The sequence below is a fragment of the Manacus candei genome, unplaced genomic scaffold, assembly GCF_025592945.1.
Source record: "Manacus candei isolate 608988 ecotype Guabito, Panama unplaced genomic scaffold, ASM2559294v1 h1tg000134l, whole genome shotgun sequence".
NCBI lineage: Eukaryota > Metazoa > Chordata > Aves > Passeriformes > Pipridae > Manacus > Manacus candei.
In genome coordinates, this window is record NW_026138182.1 from 1 (window position 1) to 22236 (window position 22236).

Here is a 22236-nt window from a genome sequence, read left to right on the forward strand (position 1 = left end):
GGTGGGCAGAGGGCGATGAGGCCGAGGGGTCCTTGGACGGGGAGAGGGGGGATGAACAGGGGGAAACGGGCCTGGGTGGGCCCTGGAGGGGCCACCACTGAGCCCCCCCTGAGCGTCCCCCCACCCCTACCAACGGATCCCAGGTCCAGCCATGGCGGGGGCCCGTCCCGGCGCCCCTGGGGCGGCCGAGGCCGAGCTGCTGCTGCTGCAGAGCCAAGCGCTGGCCGAGGAGGAGGCGGCCAAGACCAGGCGGGAGCTGCTCACCCGCTTCCTGCAGGTCCGGGACCCCACTGCAGCGATGCCCCCATTGCAACCCCCCACAAACCTCCAGGACCCCTCCAGGGATCCCCCAGCCTCCTTTTCCCCTGCTCAACCCCATCTCCAGACCCCCCCGAGCTCGCCCCCATCTCCTTCCCCAGTCCCCCCATCGCCCCTTGCCCACTCCCATCTCCCCCTCCAGGACCCTCCAGGCCCATTTTCCCCCCACCCATCTCCATCTCTCCCTCCAGAGATCCCCAGGCTCATTCCAACCTCCCCACCACACCCTTCCCAGCCCCCCATCGCCCCCTGCCCACCCCCATCTCCCCCTCCGAGCTCCCCTAAGCCCATTTCCCCCCCAGCTCACCCCCATCTCCAGACCTGCCGCCCCCTCCCACTCCAAGCTCCCCAAACCACCTTCCCCCGGCCAATACCCCCATCACCCCGGGTGGGCAGCCCCCCTGCCACACCTCCCGCGCCCCCCCCCCCGCAGGACAAGCTGTCCCGGGAGCAGCAGCTCAGCACGGGGGGGCTCCACCAGCTGAGGACGCTGTGGCGCTCGGCGCTGCGGCACGCCAAGGACCAGGAGCTGCGCGGGGACATCGAGACCCTCAGCCAGACCTTCTCGCAGGCCATGGACTGCAAGGACGCCGTCATCGAGGTGGCTGCGGGGCCGGCGGGGCCGGGGGGGGGCCGCAGGGGACGCTTGTGACCCCCCCCCCCCTAAACTCCCCAGGCGCTGCTGAGGGAGCTGGAGGAGGCGGAGGAGCAGCAGAGCCGCGCCCTGCGCAGCCACCTGAGCCTCACGGACCAGCTGCTGCAGCTCCAGCGCTGCCGCCTGGGCTACCTGGAGGAGGGGTTTGCCGCCCAGGTGGGCGCCCTGAAGGCAGAGTTTGAGGCTGAGAGGTGTGCGGGATTTCTGGGGGGAGAAGGGGGACGGGGCAGCAGCGGCGCCCGGGGGGTGTCCCAGGGTGAGGCTGAGCCTCTGACGGAGAGGGAACCCCTGTGCCCCCCTGTGTGTTCCTGCAGGAGGATCATCCTGAAGCAGCAGGAGTGGGAAAGCTGGTGTCTGGAGGACATGGCGCTGGCCACGGAGCAGGACCACGCCAGGACCGACCACGAGGCCACGCTGGGCTTCCAGAGCGCCCGGGACGACATCAAAAGCAAGGCAGGGGCAGGAGGGAGCGGCCAGGGGGCTTTAGGGCTGGAGAGGGAGGTCTGGGGGCGGCAGGTCACCCCCTGTGTGTCCCCAGAGCTGGCAGGAGCAGCAGTACAGCCGCCTGCAGCTGGTGGGGAGGCTGGAGGGGCTGTGGAAGCAGATCCAGAAGGCCCGGCAGAGCTACAACGAGGCCACGGAGCACAAGATGGCCGAGTTCAAGGAGCTGCTGAGGAAGTGTGAGAAGAGCTCCCGGGAGATCGAGGAGCAGTCGCAGAAGCTGCAGAAGCTCCAGGTTTTGGCAGGGAGCTGGGTGGCTGTGGGAACAGGGACACCCCTGCCCACTGCTCGCTTCCCATGGAAGCACGGAGCTGTTGAGGTTGGAAAAGCCTCCAAGGCCATCGAGTCCAGCCATTAACCGGGAGGTGACAACGGGCTGGGCTAAGCAGGGGCCTCCCAAAGAGCTTGTGCTGCAGCACCTGAGCTGTGGCTCGTAAACTCATGGAATCATTAAGGCTGGAAAAGCCTCTGAGACCATCGAGTCCAACCATCAACCCAACACTACCAAGGCCACCACTGAACCACGTCCCCAGGTGCCACATCCAGCCGTTATTCGAACGCTCCCAGGGGACAGCACACCCACCACTGCCCTGACCAGCCCACTCCAGTGCCCCACCAGCCTTCCCACGAGGGAATTTTCCCCGGCACCCAACCCCCTGTTCCACCAGGACACGGTGGCGGCCACCAGGGCCCAGATCGCGGCTCACGCCCGGGAGAGCGAGGAGCAGATCCAGCGGGCCCGGGAGGGGAAGGAAGAGGCCCTGAGGCAGCTCCAGGAGCTCCGCAAGGAGGTGACCCGGGCGGTGGCCGCGGCTCGCGCCGACCTGGCCACGCTCAGCTGCCAGAGCGGGGCCGCCCTCAAGGCGCTGCTGCGGGTGGTGGAGAAGGTGAGCCCGGCAGTGCCGAGGGGGGACATCCCGGTGTCCCGGTGTCCCCTCCCACCTGCCCTTCCCCGTGTTATCCCCCCCAGGCCCAGCGCATCCTGCGCCTGGCCGAGATGTGCCGCAGGCTGGAGACGGAGGAGGAGAAGGTGCTGCCCTTCTACCCCTCCTCGCTGGCCGAGGGGGAGCTGCAGGACGCCCGCAGAGTCCTGGAGGAGGCCCCCGTGGAGCCCCTGGCACAGGTGAGGAGGCACTGCCCGGGGGTCCCGGATGTGCCCACAGGGAGCAAGGGTCGGGATCCGGCCCTGAGGACCCCCCAGCTCTTGTCCCTGCCTCCCCCCAGGCCGCGCAGGACTACGTGGGGCTGGAGCGGTTCTGGCAGCGGTTCAACAAGGCCAAGCTGGAGGAGAAGGTGCTGGAGCGGACACGGGCAGCCCTGGCAAACAGGAACCGGCACCTGCGGGAGCTGCTCCAGCAGTACCTGGCGGGGGTCTCGGTCAGCAGGAAGGTGCTCAAAGACCTCGACCCCCTCCTCGCCACCAAGCAAGAGCCACGTCCCCAGAAATGAGCCCCGAGCTGGGGCGGGGCCAAGCTCGGGGACATCAGGACACAGCACACCCCGAGAGCCTCCAGGGAGGGGTCACCCCCCCAGACCCCGTCCGAGGCTCTGCCGGCTCCAGCTGAGACCCCCACGGGCAAACCAGGGACCTGCCTGGTGCTTGGGGACACCAGGGACTTGTCACTGCCTGGAGATGCCATAAAAGAGCAAAACTGCCCAAAAATGTGCTCCAGGGTCTTATTTCTGGGATTCACTGAGCGGGGGAGGGCTCTGTCACCTTCCACTCAGGTCTGATGTGACCCACCAAGGCCCTGGAGCAGGCAGGGAGCTGGGGGGGTGCACAGCCCCTTCCCACTGCTCCATCCCCACCACTGTCCCAGTCAGAGCAGCCACAGATGCCGAGGGGAAGGTTTTATTTCTTTTTGGCTTTGTTCCTCTTCTCCTCCTTCAGCTTTTTCTTGGAGAGCTTGGGGCTGCTGGCCTTGCGGTACAGGTGGAACCCGATGAGCCCCAGCAGGGCCGGCACCAGCCCCAGGCACAGCAGCGGCACCACCTCGTTCACCACCTTCTGCCAGTAACTGGCCCGGGACAGCCCCACCAGCTCCACCTCAAACCGCAGCACCGCGTCACCTGCCAGGGGGGCACGGCCTGAGCGGGGGCCATGGCGGCTCGGGGGGGACCCCACGGGGACCCCCAGGGCTGCACTCACCTGGGATGGTGGGGGGGGAGCCCCGCTTGCCGTAGGCCAGGTGAGGGGGGATGATGGCTCTGCGCTTCTCCCTGCCACGGGGAGACCGTGGGTGCCACGTGGTGGGGACACGGTGGGGGGACGCTGCCCACCCCCGTGCCCCCCATCCCCGCTTACCCCACACACATGTCCAGCAGACTCTGCTCCAGGCCTGCAGGAGAGCGGGGAGAGGGGTGAGCCGGGTCTGGGGGCCTGGGTACCCCTCGCCCCCCACCCCGGTCCCCTCAGCCCCCACTCACCGGGGATCACTTGGCGCTTGCCCAGCTCCACCTGGAGCGGGTCCCGGCTCAGGGAGGAGTCGATGATCCGCCCATCCTCCAGGGTGCCCTGCGGGACACACGGACACGGTCACAGCCGGGGTCACCCCTGGGGATGCGGCCCCAGTGCTTTCTCCAGGCGGGGCCCAGTATCATCCCACTCCTGCTTTGGTACTGATCCCAGTGCCCACCCTGTGCCATCCCTGTGCTGGTCCCAGTTCCGGTGTCCCCCACTGTGCCACCCCCGTGCCATCCTGGGGACATCCCCACCGCTTCAGGGCAATCCTCGGGCTTATCCCAGTGCCAACCATGCCCATACTCGGGTTCTCCCACGCCAGCCCCAGTGCCACCCCTGTGCCTTCCCAGGTGCTCCCCCAGAGCCCACCCCAGTGCCATCCCCAGGCCGCCAACCCCAGTGCTACCCCTGTGCCAGTCCAGGTGCCACCCAGAGCCCATCCTGGGGCTGTCGCCATCCCAGTTCCAGTGCCACTCTGGCGTCACCCCCATGCCCACCCTTGTGCCATCCCCATGCCCACCCCGGTGCCACCCCTACACTCACTCCGGTACCGCCCCGGTGCCACCCCAGTGTCCACCCCGGTACCACCCCCGCTACCGCCCCGGTGCCGGCCGAGCCCCCCCCCACCCCGTGCCGGTGCCCCCCGCCCCGCCCGCGGGAGCGCAGTGCTGACGTGTTCCTCCCGCCCGCACCGTGTAGTGGATGTGCACCGTGTCCCCCGGCGCCGACAGCTCCGTGCAGCCCTCGGGGGGGGCCACCTGCAATGGGGGGGGTCACTGGGAGCCGGGACGGGGCCCCCTCGCCTCGGGGTCCCCGCACCCCCCGTGCCCACGTGTCCCCCCAGCGCTCCGCGAACCGGACTCTCCCCCCGGCTCCCCCGTCCTCCCCCGTGTTCCTCCCCGCAGCCCGGTCCTCCCCGTGCCCCCCCGCGGCCGTCCGGTCCTCCCGGTGCCCCCCGGCTCGCACTCGTTCCGCAGCCCGGTCCTCCCGGTACGCTGTGCCCCCCCGCCCCCCGTGCCCAGGCCGGGCTCTCCGGTGCCCCCCGAGCAACAGCGTCCCGCGGGTGCCCCGTTCCCCGCCGGTGCCTCCGTCCTCCGCCAGCGTCCCGCCGGTGCCCCGCCGGTCCCAGCTCCCCGCCCGAAGGGGCCGCGGGGGTCCCCGGTGCCTCCCGGTCCTCCCGCCCCTTCCCCGTGCTCACGATGGTCTCCAGCCGCAGCTCCCGGGCGCCGGTTTCGGTTTCGCTCTCGGCGGCGCGGGCGAGCGGCGGCGGCGGCAGCAGCAGCGCCAGGAGCAGCAGCGCGGCGGGGGACGGCATGGCCGGGCTGGCGGCGGAGGAACCGGGACCGGCACCGGGACCGCCCTTCCCGCCCCGGGCACCGCCCCCGGGACCGCCCCCCGCCCCGGGACCGGCCCCAGGACGGGCACCCCCGGCTGCCCCCGGGCCCCGGCGGGGTCGAGGGACAGGGGGGGTCCCCGGGACTGGCCGCTCTGTCGGTGCCCGGTGGCACGCGTGCGCTCCGGTGCCAGCCGGTGCCACCGGGTGCCACCCAGCCCGGCCGGCACCGAGGTCCGCCGAGGTCCGGGCACTGTCCCGGGCAGGAGGTCCCGGGGGGCGTCATGGTGGAGGGCCGGGTGGGGGTCCGGGAGGGGTTCGGGACCGGGGGGGCTCGTTCCCCGGGTACAGCTCCCGGTGTCCCGTCGCCGCCGGTGCCAGCAGGCGGCAGCACCGCCCGGGGAAACCGGCGCCCACCGGGACCCGGGACCCCCCCCCGGCCCCCGGCGGAGCATCCCTTCTCCTGGCACCCCCAGCGTCCCTTCCAGCTCCCAGCCGTGCCCAACAAGAGCAGCCGAGCCCGAGCGGGGGACCCGGGGGCTCGATTAGGGCCCGGTGGGACCGAATTTGCCCCAAACATCGCCGTCCTGTGCCTGGGGGTCCCCAGCCCGCAGAGTCCCCCCGGTCTGAGGGGGTCACACCGGCACGCGGATCCCTCGCCCCGTGCCAGCAGTGATGGCCCCGTTGCCAGCAGCGGTGGCACTGGCCCCGGTACAGCTCCCGGACGGTGGCCCCGTTGACGCCGGTGGTGGCCCCGGTGCAGCTCCCGGACGACGGCATCGGCACGCCGGCCCCACCGGCGCACCCACATACCAGCCCCGGTTGCCGAGAGGTGGGGAAGCCGGGCTGGCGGCGGGGCCCGGGGCGCTAATGGGATTAGGGGCGCCGGTCAGCCCCCGCCGCACAAAGCCCTCGGTCCGGCCGGTGGGAACGCGCCGGTGCCGGCTCCGCTGCCCCCCCCACCGGGGAGCCCCGGTCACTGCCACCGCAGCCCCCCCGGTGTCATCTCTGCGGCTCCCACCAACCGGGGAGCCCCGGACACCCCCCGTCTGACCCCCCCGTGCCATCATCACAGCCAAGAGCAGCCCCCCAGCCAGCAGCCCAGAGGGGACACAGGGATGGGGATGGCAGCGCTGGCTCCAAATGCCACTCAGCCCCCCCTCGACTTACGGGGGGGTGGGTGTGACACAGGGCTGGGGGGTGACACGGGGGGACCGAGCCCCCACTCGCGCCCAGGCCGGCGCTGGCACCGTCCCCACGCCCCAGCTGGGATTAGCACTAATGGGATTTGCCATTTCATCCAATATTCCCCTAAAGATGAGCCTGGGAAGGAGGGGGGGGCCCCCCCTCGCCCCCTGCCAGCCCCCCCCCCCTCGCCCCCGTTAAGCTCTTTCTAATTAAAGGCAGCCCGGGGCTGTCCATCACCGTCCCCTCCGCGGGACCCCCGCGCCGGGGGGGCTGCGGAAGAAGAGCCGAGGGGCAGCACTACATAAAACATGTTTAATATCCAAGGGGGGGGTTGGGAGGGGGTCACCCACCGTCTCAGGCGTGGGGGGGGGGGGCTGGGGAGGGGGGGCGAGAACACACGTCCCCGGACGGGGCAGAGCCGCAGCGACACGTCACACCAAGCACAGACCGGGGGTATAAATACGGTGCTGGGGAGGGGGGGGACAGCACGGGAGGGGGGGACACCGTCTGTCTGTGAGGGGCAGGGACATACAATCACTATGCTGGCATGGAGGGGGTGGGGACAGGCGGCCGGGTGAGGGGGGGGCACGGCCAGGGGGACGGCGGGGGTCCCGGCAGCCCCGTGTGCCCCCCCCTCCATTAGGGTCGCGCTGCGGGGAGGAGACCTGCCTCGAAGTGACATGGGGGGGGGGGGGCCGGGGACGTGTGGGACCCCCGGGGGGGGGCACTCAGGGCCAGGAGGGGGTGCTGGGAGGGAGGAGGGGCGTGTATGGTCCCAAATCCCCCTCCACAGCCCCGCTGCCCCCACATTTGGTCCAGAGGAAGGCAAGGGGTGCAGGGACATGCATGGGGACGGGGTGTCCCTGGCCCCCCCCCCGGGTCAGGGCAGCGCCAAGGGGACTCCCCCAGCCCCCAGCCCCCCCTCCTCTCCTGGGGCTCTGCCCCCGCCCCCCCCGGGCGTTATATAGAGCTCTAATTCCACGCACGCACACACGAGATCCGAGGGGAACCAGGGGGACCCCAAAAAAGGCGAAAAACCCCACAGCAACCGGTGCCAGAAGAAAGCAAAACCCAGCCGGGGCGGGGAGGGGGCGGCTGGGGGGGCCCTGGCGTGGCCCCGGGGGGGGGCCGGGGGGGCACGGGGTGGCCCCCCCTCACTTTTTGTTCTTGAGCTGGTTGGCGAGCCAGTCGAGGCCCTCGTAGAGCCCGTCCCCGCTGGTGGCACAGGTGGCCTGGATGTACCAGTTACGGTGGCGCAGGGAGTGCAGCCCCAGCTTGTCCGTGATCTCCGCCGCGTTCATGGCGTTGGGCAGGTCCTGGGGGGGCACGGGGAGGGGCATCACGTGCTGGCCATCACACCACGGGGATGGGCACGGCCCTGCCACGGGGGCTGGCACCAGCCCTGACGCCACGGGGATGGACGTGGTCCTGCCGTGGGGTCTCTTTGACACCAACCTTGGTACCACGGGCATGGGCACAGTCCTGCCACAGCAGGGGCCAGATACCAGCCCTGACACCCCGGGGATGGGATCCTGGAACAGCCACCCAGATACCAGCCCTGACACCCCGGGAATGGGCTCCTGGAACACCCAGATACCAGCCCTGACACCCCGGGAATGGGCTCCTGGAACAGCCACCCAGATACCAGCCCTGACACCCTGGGAATGGGCTCCTGAAACAGCCACCCAGATACCAGCCCTGACACCCCGGGAATGGGATCCTGGAACACCCAGATACCACCCCTGACACCCTGGGGATGGGCACACTCCTGGCACAGCCCTGACGCCCTGGGCACGGTCTCAGCCCTGCCACGGGGGCCCTGCCCGCCCCCAGACCCACCTGCTTGTTGGCAAAGACGAGCAGGACGGCGTCCCGCAGCTCATCCTCCGCCAGCATCCGCATCAGCTCCTCCCGCGCCTCGTTCACCCGCTCCCGGTCGTTGCTGTCCACCACGAAGATCAGCCCTGGGGGACAGGAGCGGGCACTGGTGGGGTCCCTGGTGCTGGCGGGGTCCCCTCGGCCTCCCTCACCCCCTTGTGCCCCACCCCAGGACACACACCCTGGGTGTTTTGGAAGTAATGCCTCCAGAGGGGCCGGATCTTGTCCTGCCCACCCACGTCCCACACGGTGAAGCTGATGTTCTTGTACTCCACCGTCTCCACGTTGAACCCTGCGGGCAGCGACAGCAGAGGGAAACTGAGGCACGGGGAGCCGCGAGCCCCCTCGGAGGAGAGCCCCGATGGGGAGGGGTATGGGCTTGGTGCCCCCCCAACCCCACCCACCGATGGTGGGGATGGTGGTGACGATCTCCCCCAGTTTGAGCTTGTAGAGGATGGTGGTCTTCCCGGCGGCGTCCAGCCCCACCATCAGGATCCGCATCTCCTTCTTCCCGATCAGGCTCTTCAGCAGGTTCCCGAAGATGTTGCCCATGGTGACGGCGGCGCTGGCTCCGAGGCCGGATCCTGCGGGGGCACGGGGCAGGCTGGGGGTGGCCCTGAAATCTGCAGGGAGGGGGCTGTAGGGATCCCCCGTGCTCCGGGGGGGGCTGCAGGGATGGGGGAGCCCCACGTCCCGGGGGGATGCGGGGCTTGGGGGACCCCAAGTGAGGGGCTGAGGAGTGGGTCACGCACTCCGTGGGGGCGTCCCTGTGTGCAGCTCGATATGGGGGGGCTGTAAGCGGGGGGGGCCCACCCTGCAAGGGGACAGCCCAGGGTGTTGCACAGGGGGAAACTGAGGCAGAGATCGCGCCCTACTCGGGGGGAGCAGAGCCCCCCCGTCCTCGACCCCCCCTCTGCACTTCCAGCCCCCGCACGATCCCCCCCATCACCGCAGCCTCGCCGGGGGGACCCTCATCGCCCCCCCCCGCACCGCAGCGCCCTCCCCCCCCAGATCCGTGTGCAGCCGCCCGCCCCCGGGACCCCCCGAATTCACCTCTCCCCCCATCCCACACCACCCCCCATCCTCCCAAATCACCGCCTCCCCCCCCCGCACTGCGCCGCCCCCCCGCGCCGCATCGCCCCCCGCCCCCGCCCGCCGCACCGCACCTCCCCCCTCCCCCGGTACGACCCCCCCCTCCCCACCCCTCCGCTCCGGGGGCTCCGCACCCCCCCGCCGCACCGGGAACCCCCGCACGCGCTGCAGCCGCCCCCCCCTCCCCGCGGGGCCGGTGCGGTGCCGACCCCCCTGCGCGCGCGTGTGTGCCCCCCCCATCCCGCCCCCCGGCGATGCCCGCGCCCCGCATCCCCCCGCGGCGCGGCGCGGGCCCCCCCCCCCCGCACCTGGTGCCGGTGCCGGTGCCGGTGCCGCCCCCGCCGCCGCTGACTCTGCACCGCTCCCGCCGCCGGAAGCGGAGGCCCCGATCGCGCCGATCTCGCGAGAGCGCCCGGTGCCCCCCCCCCGCCGCCCCGCACCGCTTCCCGCACACCCGCCCCCCCCCCCCCCCGCACCGGGACCGGGGGCGCGCGCGGGGAGCGGCGGGGGGGGGGGGGGGCGGGGGGAACGGAGGGGGTGCAATCGCGAGAGCCGCGAGGCGTTACCATGGCGACGGATGCAGCAGTGCGGGGCGGGGGGGGGCTCGGAGGGGGGGTCCCGGTGTCGTTCCCCGCCCACACCCCCCCCTGCCGGGAGCCCCTCCACTCTGGGGGGACCCGCACCGGGGGTCGGGATGGGGCGGCGGGGAGCGGGGGGTCCCGGTGCTCCCCCCCCCGCTCCGTGCGCACCGGGAGAGGCAGAACCCCGGCCGACCCCGGCGTGCCCTGTGCTTCACGGGGGGGCGGGGACCCCAAAACGTCACGGGGGTCCCGGGGATGCTCCCCCCCCATACGGGAACCCCGGGCCAGGCTGAGCCCACCCGCGCCGTCCCGGTACCGGCTGTAACGAGGCCGTCCCGGTGCTCACGGACAGGGCAGGGACCGGCAGCGGGTGCGGTGGACCCCCGGGTCCCCCTCCACTTCCGAATGTCCCTGTTGTCCGTCCGTCCGCCCCTGCCCGGTGCGACGGGACGGGACGGGCGCCCCGGCCCCCGGCCCGGTACCGGCGGCCACCCTGAGGGCACCGGCAGCACCGACCGCCCCGACGGCCGCGGGAACGGCTCCACCGGACCCCTGGCGCTGGGGGCGGTTCCCGAGCATCGCCCTTCGGGCCGCCGGCGGGTCGCAGCAGAGGGGATGGGGGGCAACGGGGCCTCGGGACAGCGGGCAGGGGGTGCGGGGGGGCCGGAGGTCCCGGAGAATCCCGGGATGTAGCGGGGGAGGCGCGGGCCGTGTTTGGGCCCCGCCACTGGTGGCACAACCCCGGGCAGGGCCCTCTCGGCCGCGCCCCGGGGCCTCCCCGCGGCCGCTGACCTCAGCCCCGGGAGCCCCGACGGGGCGGCGGCCGGAGGGCGCGGACACGGCCCGGCCCGGCCGGGAACCGGGGCGGGGGGAGGCGGGAGAGCCTTCCTGGATCAGACCCCGGGGCGTCCCTGGGCCCCTGCCGGGCCGGGGGAGGGGATGCGGGGGGTGCCCGGCGCGAGCCCCCCGCCGCCGCCGTCCGGGCTTTGTCCGTCCCTGAATTGAACTGATGAGCGGCGGCCCCGGGCCGTGACGGGCGAGCGGGGCTAATCCGGCCCCGCATGACTGGTCCGGGGAAACCGCGGCGGGGGGATTACACCCCCCGGGCCCCGCCCCAACGGGGGGCTCAGCTCAGCCCCCCCGGCCCGCCCGGCTCCGCACCGGGGACTTCACACCCGCCCGGGGACAGCGGGGACAGAGCCTTGTCCCAACCGAGACCGGGCCACCAGCACCGGCCCTGCGTGACCGTGTCCTGGCCGTGGGCACCCCGGACCGCCCCCCCCTGCGGCCGGGCACCCCCTGCCCTTCATTCTTCTGTCTCCCTCAGTCCCTCCGTCCCCCCTGTTCATCCGCCCCTCTGACACACCCGGTACCGGCCCAGACTGGGCGCCCCGGGGCAGCGGGAGCCGTGCGGGGCCGTGCCGCGCCCACGCGGGTTGTGCACTCCGTAGGTGTCCACGGGCACGTTCACGAGGGTGCGGGGTGCCGCCAGGACAGCCCGGGACAGCCCAGGACAGCCCGGGCCCGAGCGGCGAGGGACGCGGCCGTCCTGTCGCGCCGGGCACGGATCGGGACGAGAGGGGGATCTGGGGGCTCCGGACCGGCACCGTCACCAGCGCGGCTCCGGTGGTCCTACGTCCCGGGGGGCTGCACGTCCTGTCCCCCGCAAAGCCGGTGGCCCCTGAATTCTGCCTCCCCCGTGCGCCCGGGGCTGTCCCGGGAGATCCCGTCACTCCACCTCCCTGTGCACCCCGGGCTGTCCCGGGAGATCCCGGGCTATCCCCGTTCCCCACTCCCTCCGTACGCCCGGAGCCGTCCCGGGCCGTCCCGGGCTATTCCGGAACCGGCTCCTCCTTGTGCCGGGAGCTGTCGCGGGTCGCGCTGGGCTCCCCCCGCCGGTGCCGGTAGAGCGTGTGCGAGGGGCGGCGGGGAGGGCGGGGGACGGCAGCCGGGGGCTCTGGGCACGGGGCCGGGGCGCAGCCACCCGCCGGGCTAATCCGGCCCGTGACGGACAGCCCCGGCGCCGCCGCTCCCGCCGCCCCGTAAGAGGTGCCGCGGCTCCGCCGCTCCCCATTGTTAGGGCGAGGACGCGGGGAGGCCCCGCGCGGCGGGGACCGGCCCACGGGGACCCTCCGCGCCGCCCCTATAAGAGGGAAGGGGCTGGAAGATGCTCCCGGGTGCTGAGCGCTGCGCACCCGCCGCGCCGAGCCGAGTCCAGCCGGGCCGCCTCTCCGGGGAGCCGCCGGCACCGAGCACCGGGCACCGGGTCCCGCGAACGGACCGCGGAGAACCGGTACCGACACGGGGTACCGCGCCCGGACTGCCGAGCGCCGGGGCTGCGGCGGCGGCACCGCTCAAGGAGCGCCCGACGCCGCGCTCCGGGGACCGGGCAGGGAGCGCCGGGCACCGCACCCCCGACGCCGCGCCCCGGCCACCGGCTGCACCCCCGTGCCGGTGCCGGTGCCGGCCCGCCCGCCCGGCGCTCCCCGCGTCCCCCCGCGGCCGTCCTGATCTCGGAGCCGCCCCGCGCGTCCGGAAACACGCGTGGATGTAGCGGGCCGGGCCGGGGGCTCCGCGGCACCATAAATACCGGGACGGCCGCTCGCCCGCGCACTCTGCCGGGGCTCCCGGGGCCGGAGCCATGCGCGCCGCCGCGCTGGGGCTGGCGCTCCGGGCGCTCTGGGCTCTGGCCCTCTCCTCCCTCTCCAACACGCTGGCGGTGAACAACAGCGGGCGGTGGTGGTGAGTCCGACGGCACCGGCACCGGCACCGGTACCAGTACCGGGGCAGTGGAGTGGGAAAGAGGGGCTGGCACCGGCGCAGCAGCAGCTGCCCCGTACCCAGGGATGGGGCACGTGGAGGGACACAGGGCTGCGATCCCCGGGGTGGGATCCCTGCGGGGGATACCCGGGGGAGGAGGATGCTCCAGTAGTATCAAGGAGTCCCCGGGGAGGTTGAGGTGAGGAGGGAGATGCCGGGGACCCCCCCCCCACTGGTGGTCACCGTCCCCACCTGTGCCACAGGGGCATCATCAACGTGGCCTCGTCCACCAACCTGCTGACGGACTCCAAGAACGTGCAGCTGGTGCTGGACCCCAGCCTGCAGCTGCTGAGCCGCAAGCAGCGCAAGCTGATCCGGCAGAACCCCGGCATCCTGCACAGCGTCAGCTCCGGCCTCCAGACAGCCATCAAGGAGTGCAAGTGGCAGTTCCGCAACCGCCGCTGGAACTGTCCCACCTCGCAGGGCCCCAACATCTTCGGCAAAATCGTCAACCGGGGTGAGGCTGCAGGGGCAGCACGGGGGGCCCCCGACCCCCTCCGTGCACCCCCGAGCCGGGATGCTCGGCAAAGAGCCCCTGGTTTGCCGTGGGGCGTCGCCAGCCTGCTGTGGTGGAGGGTTGGGGGTGCTGCTGGGTGCCCCCTCCCCGCCCTGGCAGCACCCTGAGGGCCCGCTCCCCTCCGCAGGCTGCCGGGAGACGGCGTTCATCTTTGCCATCACCAGCGCCGGCGTGACGCACTCGGTGGCCCGGTCGTGCTCCGAGGGGTCCATCGAGTCCTGCACCTGCGACTACCGGCGCCGTGGCCCTGGGGGGCCCGACTGGCACTGGGGGGGCTGCAGCGACAACATCGACTTCGGGCGCCTCTTCGGGAGGGAGTTTGTGGACTCCAGCGAGAAGGGCCGAGACCTGCGGTTCCTCATGAACCTGCACAACAACGAGGCCGGGCGCATGGTGAGGGCACCAGGGGCATGGTGAGGGCACCAGGGGCATGGTGAGGGCACCAGGGGCACGGTGAGGGCACCAGGGGCATGGTGAGGGCACCAGGGGCACGGTGAGGGCATGCCCTGAGGGGCTTCAGGCAGCACTGGTGTGGGCACTGGGATGGGCACGGCCACCAAGCCCCTCAGCCTGTCCCCATGTGCGGGTTGGGAACTGTCAGAGAAGAGTCTCTCACTCGGCTTTGGGAGGCTGAGCATGACGTGACGCTGTGGGGAAATGGGGTGCAGGAGCTCCGTGTTCCTCGGGGTGGGCAGGGGGGGTTCCAGGCTGCTCACAGCACCCCAAACCCCCCCTCTTCCCTTCCAGACGGTCTTCTCGGAGATGCGCCAGGAGTGCAAGTGCCACGGCATGTCGGGCTCCTGCACCGTCCGCACCTGCTGGATGCGGCTGCCCACCTTCCGCGCCGTGGGCGACGTCCTGAAGGATCGCTTCGACGGCGCCTCCCGCGTCATCTACGGCAACAAGGGCAGCAACCGGGCGTCGCGGGTGGAGCTGCACCACCTGGAGCCCGAGAACCCGGCCCACAAGCCGCCCTCGCCCCACGACCTCGTCTACTTCGAGAAGTCCCCCAACTTCTGCACCTACAGCGGGAAGACGGGCACGGCGGGCACGGCGGGGAGGTTCTGCAACAGCTCCTCGCCGGGGCTGGACGGGTGCGAGCTGCTGTGCTGCGGGCGCGGGTACCGCACGCGCACCCAGCGCGTCACCGAGCGCTGCAACTGCACCTTCCACTGGTGCTGCCACGTCAGCTGCCTCAACTGCACCAACACCCAGGTGCTGCACGAGTGTCTGTGACCCCCCACCCCGGCCCCCGGGACCGCCCTGCCCAGCCCCGGAGGGGGTCTGTGCCACACGCCCCCCATGACGGGTGCCCGGCTGGATTGGAGGCGCCCGTGGGCGGGGGTATGGATGTGCCCCCCAGGGACCCCCGTCCTGCCACGGGTGGGCTCGGTGCCACGCACCTTCCCGGCCACCCCCCGGCTCCACGGGGTCCCCTCCTCGCTGTAAATAAAATATTTATTGTGGACGGTTCGACGCCGTCGCCCCCTCCCCGCTTCGCCGGCCCCAGGCCCCGTTTTTTGTAATTAAAGAAAATAATAATTAATAATAATTAATAATAACGATGCTTTGTTACAGGTGTCACTGATAGCCTTTAGAGAAGAATAAAGGATATATTTTTATCAGTCCTGACCTGATCCGTGTCTGGGGGGGCTGAGGAAGGGAGGGTACAAGCTTGGGGAGGGGGCACACCAATGTCCCCCACACTGTGGGGTCTGCTGCCCACGTCCATCTGTCCATCCATCACCTCTCCACCTCCTCACCTCCCGATTCCGTGTCCATCAGCCCCTCCAGCCACTGTCTTGTCCATCCTTCTCCTCCTTCCCTCCCGTCTCCGCCATCCCCTCCCCTCAGACCCCCTTCTTTCCCCCGCTGTGCCCGTCTCCAGCCCAGCCGTCCTGGCCGGTCCCTCGGCAGGGCTGGGGCGCCCATCACCATGGCACCTGGGCCGCGGCATCCCCGGCGCTGGAATTCGCCGGGGCGGCGGGGCTGGTGCCGCCGGGGCCGGGCGTTGGGAGCGGCCCCGGGAGGTACAAGACGGCAGACAGGGAATGAGCATCGTCCATCACCGCTCCCGGCCGGGGCTGACGGCTCCCCTCGGCTCCGGGGGAGGAGGGGGGCCGGGGAGGGCACCGGGGTTACCGGGGCGGGGGCCAGAGGGGTCGGGGATGGCCACTGGCCCCACACACAGCCCCGCATCCGTGTGTGGGGTCTGGCCACAGCCAGAGAAAGGCTGTGGCAAAGGTGGGGTGCAGTTCTGTGGCTGGCAGGTGTCCTGCTGGCACGGGTATCCCCCTGGGATGGGCATCCCTTTGGGATGGACTTCCCTCCGAGATGGGTATCCCACTGGGACAGGCATCCCAGCAGAACGAGCATCCCCTTGGGACAGTCATCCCACCGGAACGGGCATCCCACTGGAACGGGCATCCCACCGGGACAGGCACCCCCCTGGGATGAGCATCCCTCTGGGACGAGCATCCCCCTGGGGTGTGTTTTCCCCCGGGCTAAGCATCCCACAGGGGGTGGGCATAGCCCCAGGATGGGCATCCTTGGGGAGGGCATCGCTCTGGGACAGGTATCCCACCGGGATGGGTTTCCCACCAGGGTGGGTATCCCCTGGGACAGGGGGTTGGCACAGAGCCCCCTCCCCACCCCGTGTCGTCACATCTTGGGCACCTCACACACCCCCCCTGCGTGTCCGGGGGACCCCAGCCTGGTGCCCACCTGCCCCGGGCAGGTCCCCGCAGCCCGGGCTGCCCTCAGGAGCCGGGAACCTCGCGGGGCCCCCGGGGCTCCGCCGCATCAAAGGCTGCGGGGATGACGCGGCCGCCACCCGAAATATCCCGCGGAGCCGATAGTGGAAAAGTTGATGTTTGGACGCAGAGGAGGTGGGGGGGGGGAAAAACACCCCGGGGGCCCCCGCTGCCCGCGCCGAGGTCAAAACACAGCCCAGCGTGGGGAATAAAACACCGAAATGCGAGGAAAACGCCTGGAAAGGAACACAGCCCGAAATAACCCTCCGAGCATCTCCCGCCTGCCGGGTTATCTGCCTGCTAAATTCTGCTCCTGCCCCGGCATGAAAATAGCCTGTTTTCCTGCGGTAGGAGTCAGGAATATAGATAATGACATTCTTATAAGTCACCTCTGTTACTCAGCTTTTCCTGCGGGCCGGTGACCGCCGGGCACCTTGGGCAGCCGCGACCCCCGGGCGGGCAGGGGCACCCCGGGCACAGGGCACAGACCTCCCCGGCTTGGACAAATATTCCTGGGTGCTGGAAATAGCTGTTGTGGGCCGGTGCAGGGACAGGGACAGGGACAGGAACAGGGACAGGGCGGTCCTGCCCGGTGCCAGCCTGTCACATCTGGGAAGCCAAGTGACAGCTGGATGGTGGCCACAAGCTGGGCCTGAGGAGGGCTGGGACACCCCCCCAGCAGGGGTGGGGTGCAGGGGGGCTCTGCCTGGGAGTGTGGGACAAAGGGACAGGACAGTGAGCAGAGGTGCAGGACAGAGGGACAGGGATGCTCCCAGAAGTGTAGGGCAGAGAGATGGTGTCATGCCCAGAAATGCAGGACAGATGGACAGGATGGTGACCAAAGTTTCAGGTCAGAGGGACAGGATGACACACAGAGGTGCAGGACAGAGGGACAGAGCCATGCCCAGGGGTGCAGGACAGAGGGATGGAGTCCTTCCCAGAAGTTCAGGACAAAAGGTCAGGACGGTGCCCAGAGGTGCAGGGCAGAGGGATGGGACAGTGCCCAGAGCTGCAGGACAGGCAGAGCTGTGCCCTCCTGCACCGACTGTCTGGTGGCCCCATCCCACCTTGCAGGACCGTCCCCATCCCGTCCTGTCCCCACGGCCAGCGGCACAGCCCCGTCCCGGCTCCCCTCGCCTCCGGTCGGCGCGGACCCACGTCCCGCCCGCTCCCGGCTTGTCCGGCCGCCCCCTCCCATCCGCCGCATTCCTCCGGCGCGGGGCCAACGCGCCCAGCAACGGTGGCAGCGCTGGCCTCTAATCCCCGGGCATGCCAGCCCCGGGGGGACCGTCGCCGTCACCCACTCCCTGATAGGTGACCAATGCCCGAGACGAACAATTAGGGACAAAGCGGAGCCGCCGGGGGCTAACGCCGGCCTTCACGGGTGCCTTGTGCGGCATTCGGCGGGTTTAATGAATTGTCCATCAATCCTTTCAGCTCCGCTCGCCCGGGCTGGATTAATCTGAGAAGCCGCAGTGGGGAAGGAGCCGCTAAGCCTGTATTTATTACTCTGCCATTGTAACTAATTGAGGTAATTATCTGTGACTCCAACCCCGCGCAACAATGCCGCATTCACCGGACCCTTCCCACCGGCTCCTCGCGCGGCCTGGGAGAGCCGGCACCGCGGGCAGGATGCGGGGACGCGGCGGGGACGGTGGGATGGGGACGGGCAGGGATGCGGCGCGGCTGGCACCGCGGCTGGCACTGCGGGGACACGGACAGTGCTGAGGGCACCCGGGCGTTGTGGCGTGGCCGGTGCCAGCTGCACACGTGGGTCACGGCTCTGCAGGGACACCGACAGCGGTGGCACATCCGTGGGCACAGATCTCAGGGCACCAGTGGCACCAGTGGCACGCGAGGGGCACGGCTCTCGGACACCACCAGCATCCGGACACACGCGGGTCACAGTTCCTTGGGAACGCAGCCAGCACCGGCACATCCATGCCCACAGCTCTCCGGGGACAGTGCCAGCACCGGTGACACGTGTGGGTCACGGCTTTCTGGGGACACCAACACACACATGGCCATAACACCCTGGGGACAACCGCCAGCACCAGCGACACACGCGGGTCACGGCTGGCTGGGGACACCAGTCCCCAGGTGACACTGCCAGCCCCGGTGACACACGAGGGGCAGAGCTCTCTGGGGACAATGCCAGCCCCGGTGACACACGAGGGGCAGAGCTCTCTGGGGACAATGCCAGCCCCGGTGACATGAGGGTCGGAGCTCTCTGGGGACAATGCCAGCCCCGGTGACACACGGGGGTCACGGCTCTCTGGGGACACCGGTGACACACGGGGCTGTCGTGACTCTCAGACAGCAGCGGCCCCGGTGACACGCGTGGCTCACGGTTCCCTGGGGACACCGGCGACGGTCCCGGTGCCCCCCGCCGGTGCCCCCCCCGGTGCCCCCCGGTGCCGTCGGTCACCGGCTGCGCGGCGACATCTGGCGGCCGCGGGCGACACCGCGCCCCGGTCCGGGGGCACCGGTACCGGGGGGACCCCCCGGTGCCACGCGCGGACACCCCACGGGCCGAGCCCCCCGAGGGGCCGCCGGGCCGCGGCGGGTCTGGGGGGCGGCGGGTGCCCGGGGGGTGCCGGGGGGGTGCCGGGGGGGCGGCGCTGGCGCCGGCGCAGCCCGAATTAGAAGGTGATTTTCCCGGCGGGGAGCGGGTTTGGGCAGGAGTTGATCCCACGGGAGGGGCCGCGCCGCTGCCCCCGCGTCTGGGACACCCCGCGCCACGCCGGGCAGGGCGCCGAGCCGAGCCGTGACGTGCTGTGCCGAGCCGTGCCAGGCTATGCCAGCCTGTGCCAGGCTGCAACGAGCTGTGCTGGGCTGTTAAGGGGGCTGCGTTGTGCCAAGCTGAGCCGTGACAGGCTACCCGTGACAGGCTGTGCCAAGGTGTGCCAAGCAGTGATGTGCTGTGCCAAGCAGGTTGGGCCGAGCTCTTCTGGGCTCTTCAGGGCTTTGCTGAGCTGGGCTGGGCTGTGCTGAGCCGTGCCAGGCTGTTGTGCCGTGGTGAGCCGTGCCAAGCTGTGCCAACCCGTGCCAGGCTATACCAGGCTGTGCCAAGATGCGCTGAGCCTTGGCAGGTCATACCAAGACGTGCCGTGCCATTGCAGGTTACGCCGGATGGAGCTGTGCCATGAGCCTGGGACAAGCCAAGGGGACCACGCTGCACTGTGCCAGCCGTCCCGTGCCATGCCAGGCCATCCTGTGCCATACCAGCCATCCCGTGCCATGCCAGGCCATCCCGTGCCATGCCAGGCCGAGCTGTGCCAGGTGCCACTGCAGCACCCCGGCTGTGCCGTGCTGGGCTGAGGTCACCGTCGGGGCTGGGGTCAGGCCCCGGTGTGGGACGTGCCAGGACGGGGGACACGCGGGGTGACGTGGCCCTGGGGGTGCCCCCCCCTGCCCGCGGGTCCCCCCCGGCTGCCCCGCGCCGTGACCTCCGGGCCGGTGTCAGCGGGATAATGACAGGGTCGCGCAGGGGGGCGGGGGAGGAGCCGGTTTTAAATAACGTGCAAATTGGACACGATATTTGTGCGGTTTCCTGGGGCCGGGGGGGATCCTCCCCCCCCAGCAGCGTGACTAAGAGGTGGTGGCCGCTCGGGGGGGTCACGGCACCCCCCCGGTGAGTCACTCGGGGTCCCCCCCCGGCCATGACGTGGGGCCAGTGGCCCAGGGCCAGACCTGCTGCGCTCACCTACTCATTACGGGGGACACGGGGGGGGGTGGCACGTCCCACCCGTGTTGTGATGCGCTGCGGTGCCCAACGGGATGCCCGGGGCCTCTGACTGACCCCAGAACCGTGACGGGGGGGTGTGGACGGACACCTGGGTCCTCATGAGGGGGTCTCCAGAGACACGGGGCCTTGCTGGGGTGGTGGGGGGTGGAGGGGCCTGAGGAGGGTGATGGGCCCCGCCCCCCGACCGCACACACAGAGGGGCTGAGGCAGCACATGGGGATCCCGCAGCCTTTATTGGGGTCAGCTTGCGGGAGATCCAGCCCTGAGCCCCGCCCCCAGGCCCACACCCTGCCAAGCCACACCTCCAATGGACACACCCAGCCAAGCCCTGCCCTCGAGGCGCCACACCCCACCAAGCCCCACCCCTCAGGCTCGGGTGGGGCTGGTGGGGCCCGGGGGTGCCCCGGTGCTCTCCAGGCTGCTGCTGCTGCTGCTGTAGGCGTGGGGGTCTCGGCAGAGCCGCCGCCGGGACCCCCCCACGCTCCCCTCGGCCTCCGAGTCGGAGTCGGGCGCCGTGTGCCGGCGGATGCGGGACACGGCCTCGCGCAGGGCCTGGGCGTACAGCACCGGCCGCCGCGGGGGGGGCCGCCCCCGGGGACCCCCGCAGCCCCCCGGGCTCCGCCACGGACTGCGGGGGCTCCCGGTGGGCTCCCGGGGGGGCGAGGGCGCTGCGGGGGGGGTGAGAGCCCCGGGGGGCGCAGGAGGGCTGCGGGGAGGGCTGGTGGGCGCCGGGGACCCCCCGGCGTAGCGGACCTGCTGGCGCTGCGGGGGGGGCACGTACTGCGCCCGGACCACCACGCGGGTGGCGTCGATGAGGACGTGCCCCCCCGACCCCCGCCGCCCCCCCCCGCGCCCCGGCACCCGCTCCCGGCCGGCCGCCGCCCGCGGCAGCGTCTGGCAGTGCCGGGGGGTGCCGGCCCCCCCCGGGGGCGGCTGCGTCCCGCGGGGCCGCCGGTGCTTGGCCTCGGTGGCCGCCCGGGGCAGAGTGTGGCTCCAGCCCCCCGGCACAGGCCCCCGGGCCCGGGGTGCCGACGGGGGGCTGCGGGGTCCCCGGGGGGGCCGGAGCTGCAGGGTGCGGTGGGGAGCGTCGTAGGCGGGGGGGGAGATGTAGGGGGGAGGCCCCCCCCGGCGGGCATGGGCCGCCTGCACCCGCTGCATGTGCACCTCGTAGGTGGGGGGGCACAACCTGCCCGCCGGCACCGGGGGCCGGGGCGTGGGCGGTGGGTTCCCCCCCCAGGGTCCGCTGCCCCCCGTCCCCTCGGGCTGCCGTGGGGGGCAGGGGGTGGGGGGCACCCGGGGCCGGGGGGTGAAGTCCTGCAGGCGTCGGGAGGGATTGGGGGGCACGGGGGGCCAGGGGGGGGCCAGCTCGGCCACGAAGCGCTTCTCCAGGTACCTGCAAGACAGAGACGAGGGGGTGAGGGGAGGGAGGGCGGGGGGGGCGGGCCGACCCCCCGCCCCTCCGTCCCCACTCACGCGTACTCCCCGGCGATGCGGCGGTAGGTCCAGGGGGGCTCCGGCCGGCACCCCGCAGCCATCCCGGCGCCCGAGCTGCAACACGCCACCGTGTCGATCTCCACCAGCACCAGCTTGGTCCGCTCGCAGATCCGCAGGCGCCCCGCGCCCCGCTCTGGACCCCCCAGCATGGCCCCGGCCGGGAGGGGGGTCCCCGTGCAGGGGGGCTCAGCGGAGCCTCGGCGGAGCCCCGCGCCCGCCCGCGCACACCCACGGCCGCCCGCGCTCCCCCCGGGACCCCCGTGTCCAGCCCGGTGCCACGGCGGGGCTCGGAGCCCCCCGGGGGGCCGGGAGCCCGGCGCGCCGCGGGGACCCCACCGGCCGTCCCGGGGGTGTCTTGTCGCCGTGTACGTGCGCGTGTGCCCCCCCCCTCGGGATCCCTTCCCCCCCTGCGACAAGCAGGCGATGGCGGGTTTGGCACCGAGCGCTGCAGCCCACGCGGGCTCCGAGCGGAGCTTAGCAACCCTCCGGCGGCGGCATGGCAACCGGCACGGCCCCCCCCGAACCCCCCCGGGGCCCCCCGGTACCTGCCCGGCGCTCACCTCGCTCCGCAGCCTCTGCCGGACCCCGGGGCTGGCAGGGACGGGGTCGCCCGGCCCGGCCTCTCCCCCCCGGCCAGGAATGTGCCACGCTCAGCACGGCCGGGCCTCGCGCCTCCCCCGTGGGCACCGGCGGCAAACCCCGGCCTCCCGCCTGCCCGTGACCCCCGCCGGCCCCCCGACACGCAGCCCCTCGCTCCGGCCCCCCCAGCCCCTGCCCGGCACCCCCCGCTCACCGCGGTGCCCACCGGAGGGTCCCCATGTCCCGCCGGGTCCCTGTGCCCGTCCCATCCCCAATCCCGGCCTTTTAGAAAAGCCACGGGCGGAACAAACAGGGATT

General features: G+C 71.9%; 5 protein-coding genes across 7 annotated transcripts; 2 read left to right on the forward strand and 3 right to left on the reverse strand.

Moving 5' to 3' along the window:
- Window positions 1–6: 6 nt before the first annotated feature.
- Window positions 7–3119, forward strand: CCDC65 (coiled-coil domain containing 65). The gene is made up of 8 exons (XM_051771464.1): window positions 7–277; window positions 752–919; window positions 995–1164; window positions 1288–1426; window positions 1512–1709; window positions 2143–2361; window positions 2445–2597; window positions 2699–3119. Exons 1-8 carry the CDS (start codon window positions 152–154, stop codon window positions 2921–2923), a joined length of 1398 nt encoding a protein of 465 aa, XP_051627424.1. The 5' UTR covers window positions 7–151; the 3' UTR covers window positions 2924–3119.
- A 24-nt stretch (window positions 3120–3143) lies between these two features.
- Window positions 3144–5304, reverse strand: FKBP11 (FKBP prolyl isomerase 11). The gene is made up of 6 exons (XM_051771465.1): window positions 5134–5304; window positions 4628–4693; window positions 3902–3989; window positions 3780–3813; window positions 3624–3694; window positions 3144–3544 (listed from the first exon to the last, which is right to left on the reverse strand). The coding sequence occupies exons 1-6, from the start codon at window positions 5248–5250 to the stop codon at window positions 3327–3329; spliced, it is 594 nt and encodes a 197-aa protein (XP_051627425.1). The 5' UTR covers window positions 5251–5304; the 3' UTR covers window positions 3144–3326.
- Window positions 5305–6754: 1450 nt separating this feature from the next.
- Window positions 6755–9819, reverse strand: ARF3 (ADP ribosylation factor 3). Of its 2 annotated transcripts, none has more exons than XM_051771462.1 (5): window positions 9735–9819; window positions 8739–8918; window positions 8516–8626; window positions 8296–8420; window positions 6755–7772 (listed from the first exon to the last, which is right to left on the reverse strand). In XM_051771462.1, exons 2-5 carry the CDS (start codon window positions 8884–8886, stop codon window positions 7611–7613), a joined length of 546 nt encoding a protein of 181 aa, XP_051627422.1. In that variant the 5' UTR covers window positions 8887–8918; window positions 9735–9819; the 3' UTR covers window positions 6755–7610. The 2 variants fall into 2 exon arrangements, with proteins under 2 accessions (XP_051627422.1, XP_051627423.1); XM_051771463.1 differs by having other exon boundaries at window positions 8739–8957; window positions 9735–9809.
- A 2829-nt stretch (window positions 9820–12648) lies between these two features.
- On the forward strand, window positions 12649–14580 carry WNT1 (Wnt family member 1). The gene is made up of 4 exons (XM_051771450.1): window positions 12649–12749; window positions 13031–13284; window positions 13472–13737; window positions 14092–14580. Exons 1-4 carry the CDS (start codon window positions 12649–12651, stop codon window positions 14578–14580), a joined length of 1110 nt encoding a protein of 369 aa, XP_051627410.1.
- Window positions 14581–20095: 5515 nt separating this feature from the next.
- On the reverse strand, window positions 20096–21674 carry DDN (dendrin). Of its 2 annotated transcripts, none has more exons than XM_051771469.1 (2): window positions 21325–21674; window positions 20096–21238 (listed from the first exon to the last, which is right to left on the reverse strand). In XM_051771469.1, exons 1-2 carry the CDS (start codon window positions 21486–21488, stop codon window positions 20212–20214), a joined length of 1191 nt encoding a protein of 396 aa, XP_051627429.1. In that variant the 5' UTR covers window positions 21489–21674; the 3' UTR covers window positions 20096–20211. The 2 variants fall into 2 exon arrangements, with proteins under 2 accessions (XP_051627429.1, XP_051627428.1); XM_051771468.1 differs by having other exon boundaries at window positions 21319–21674.
- Window positions 21675–22236: the final 562 nt, after the last annotated feature.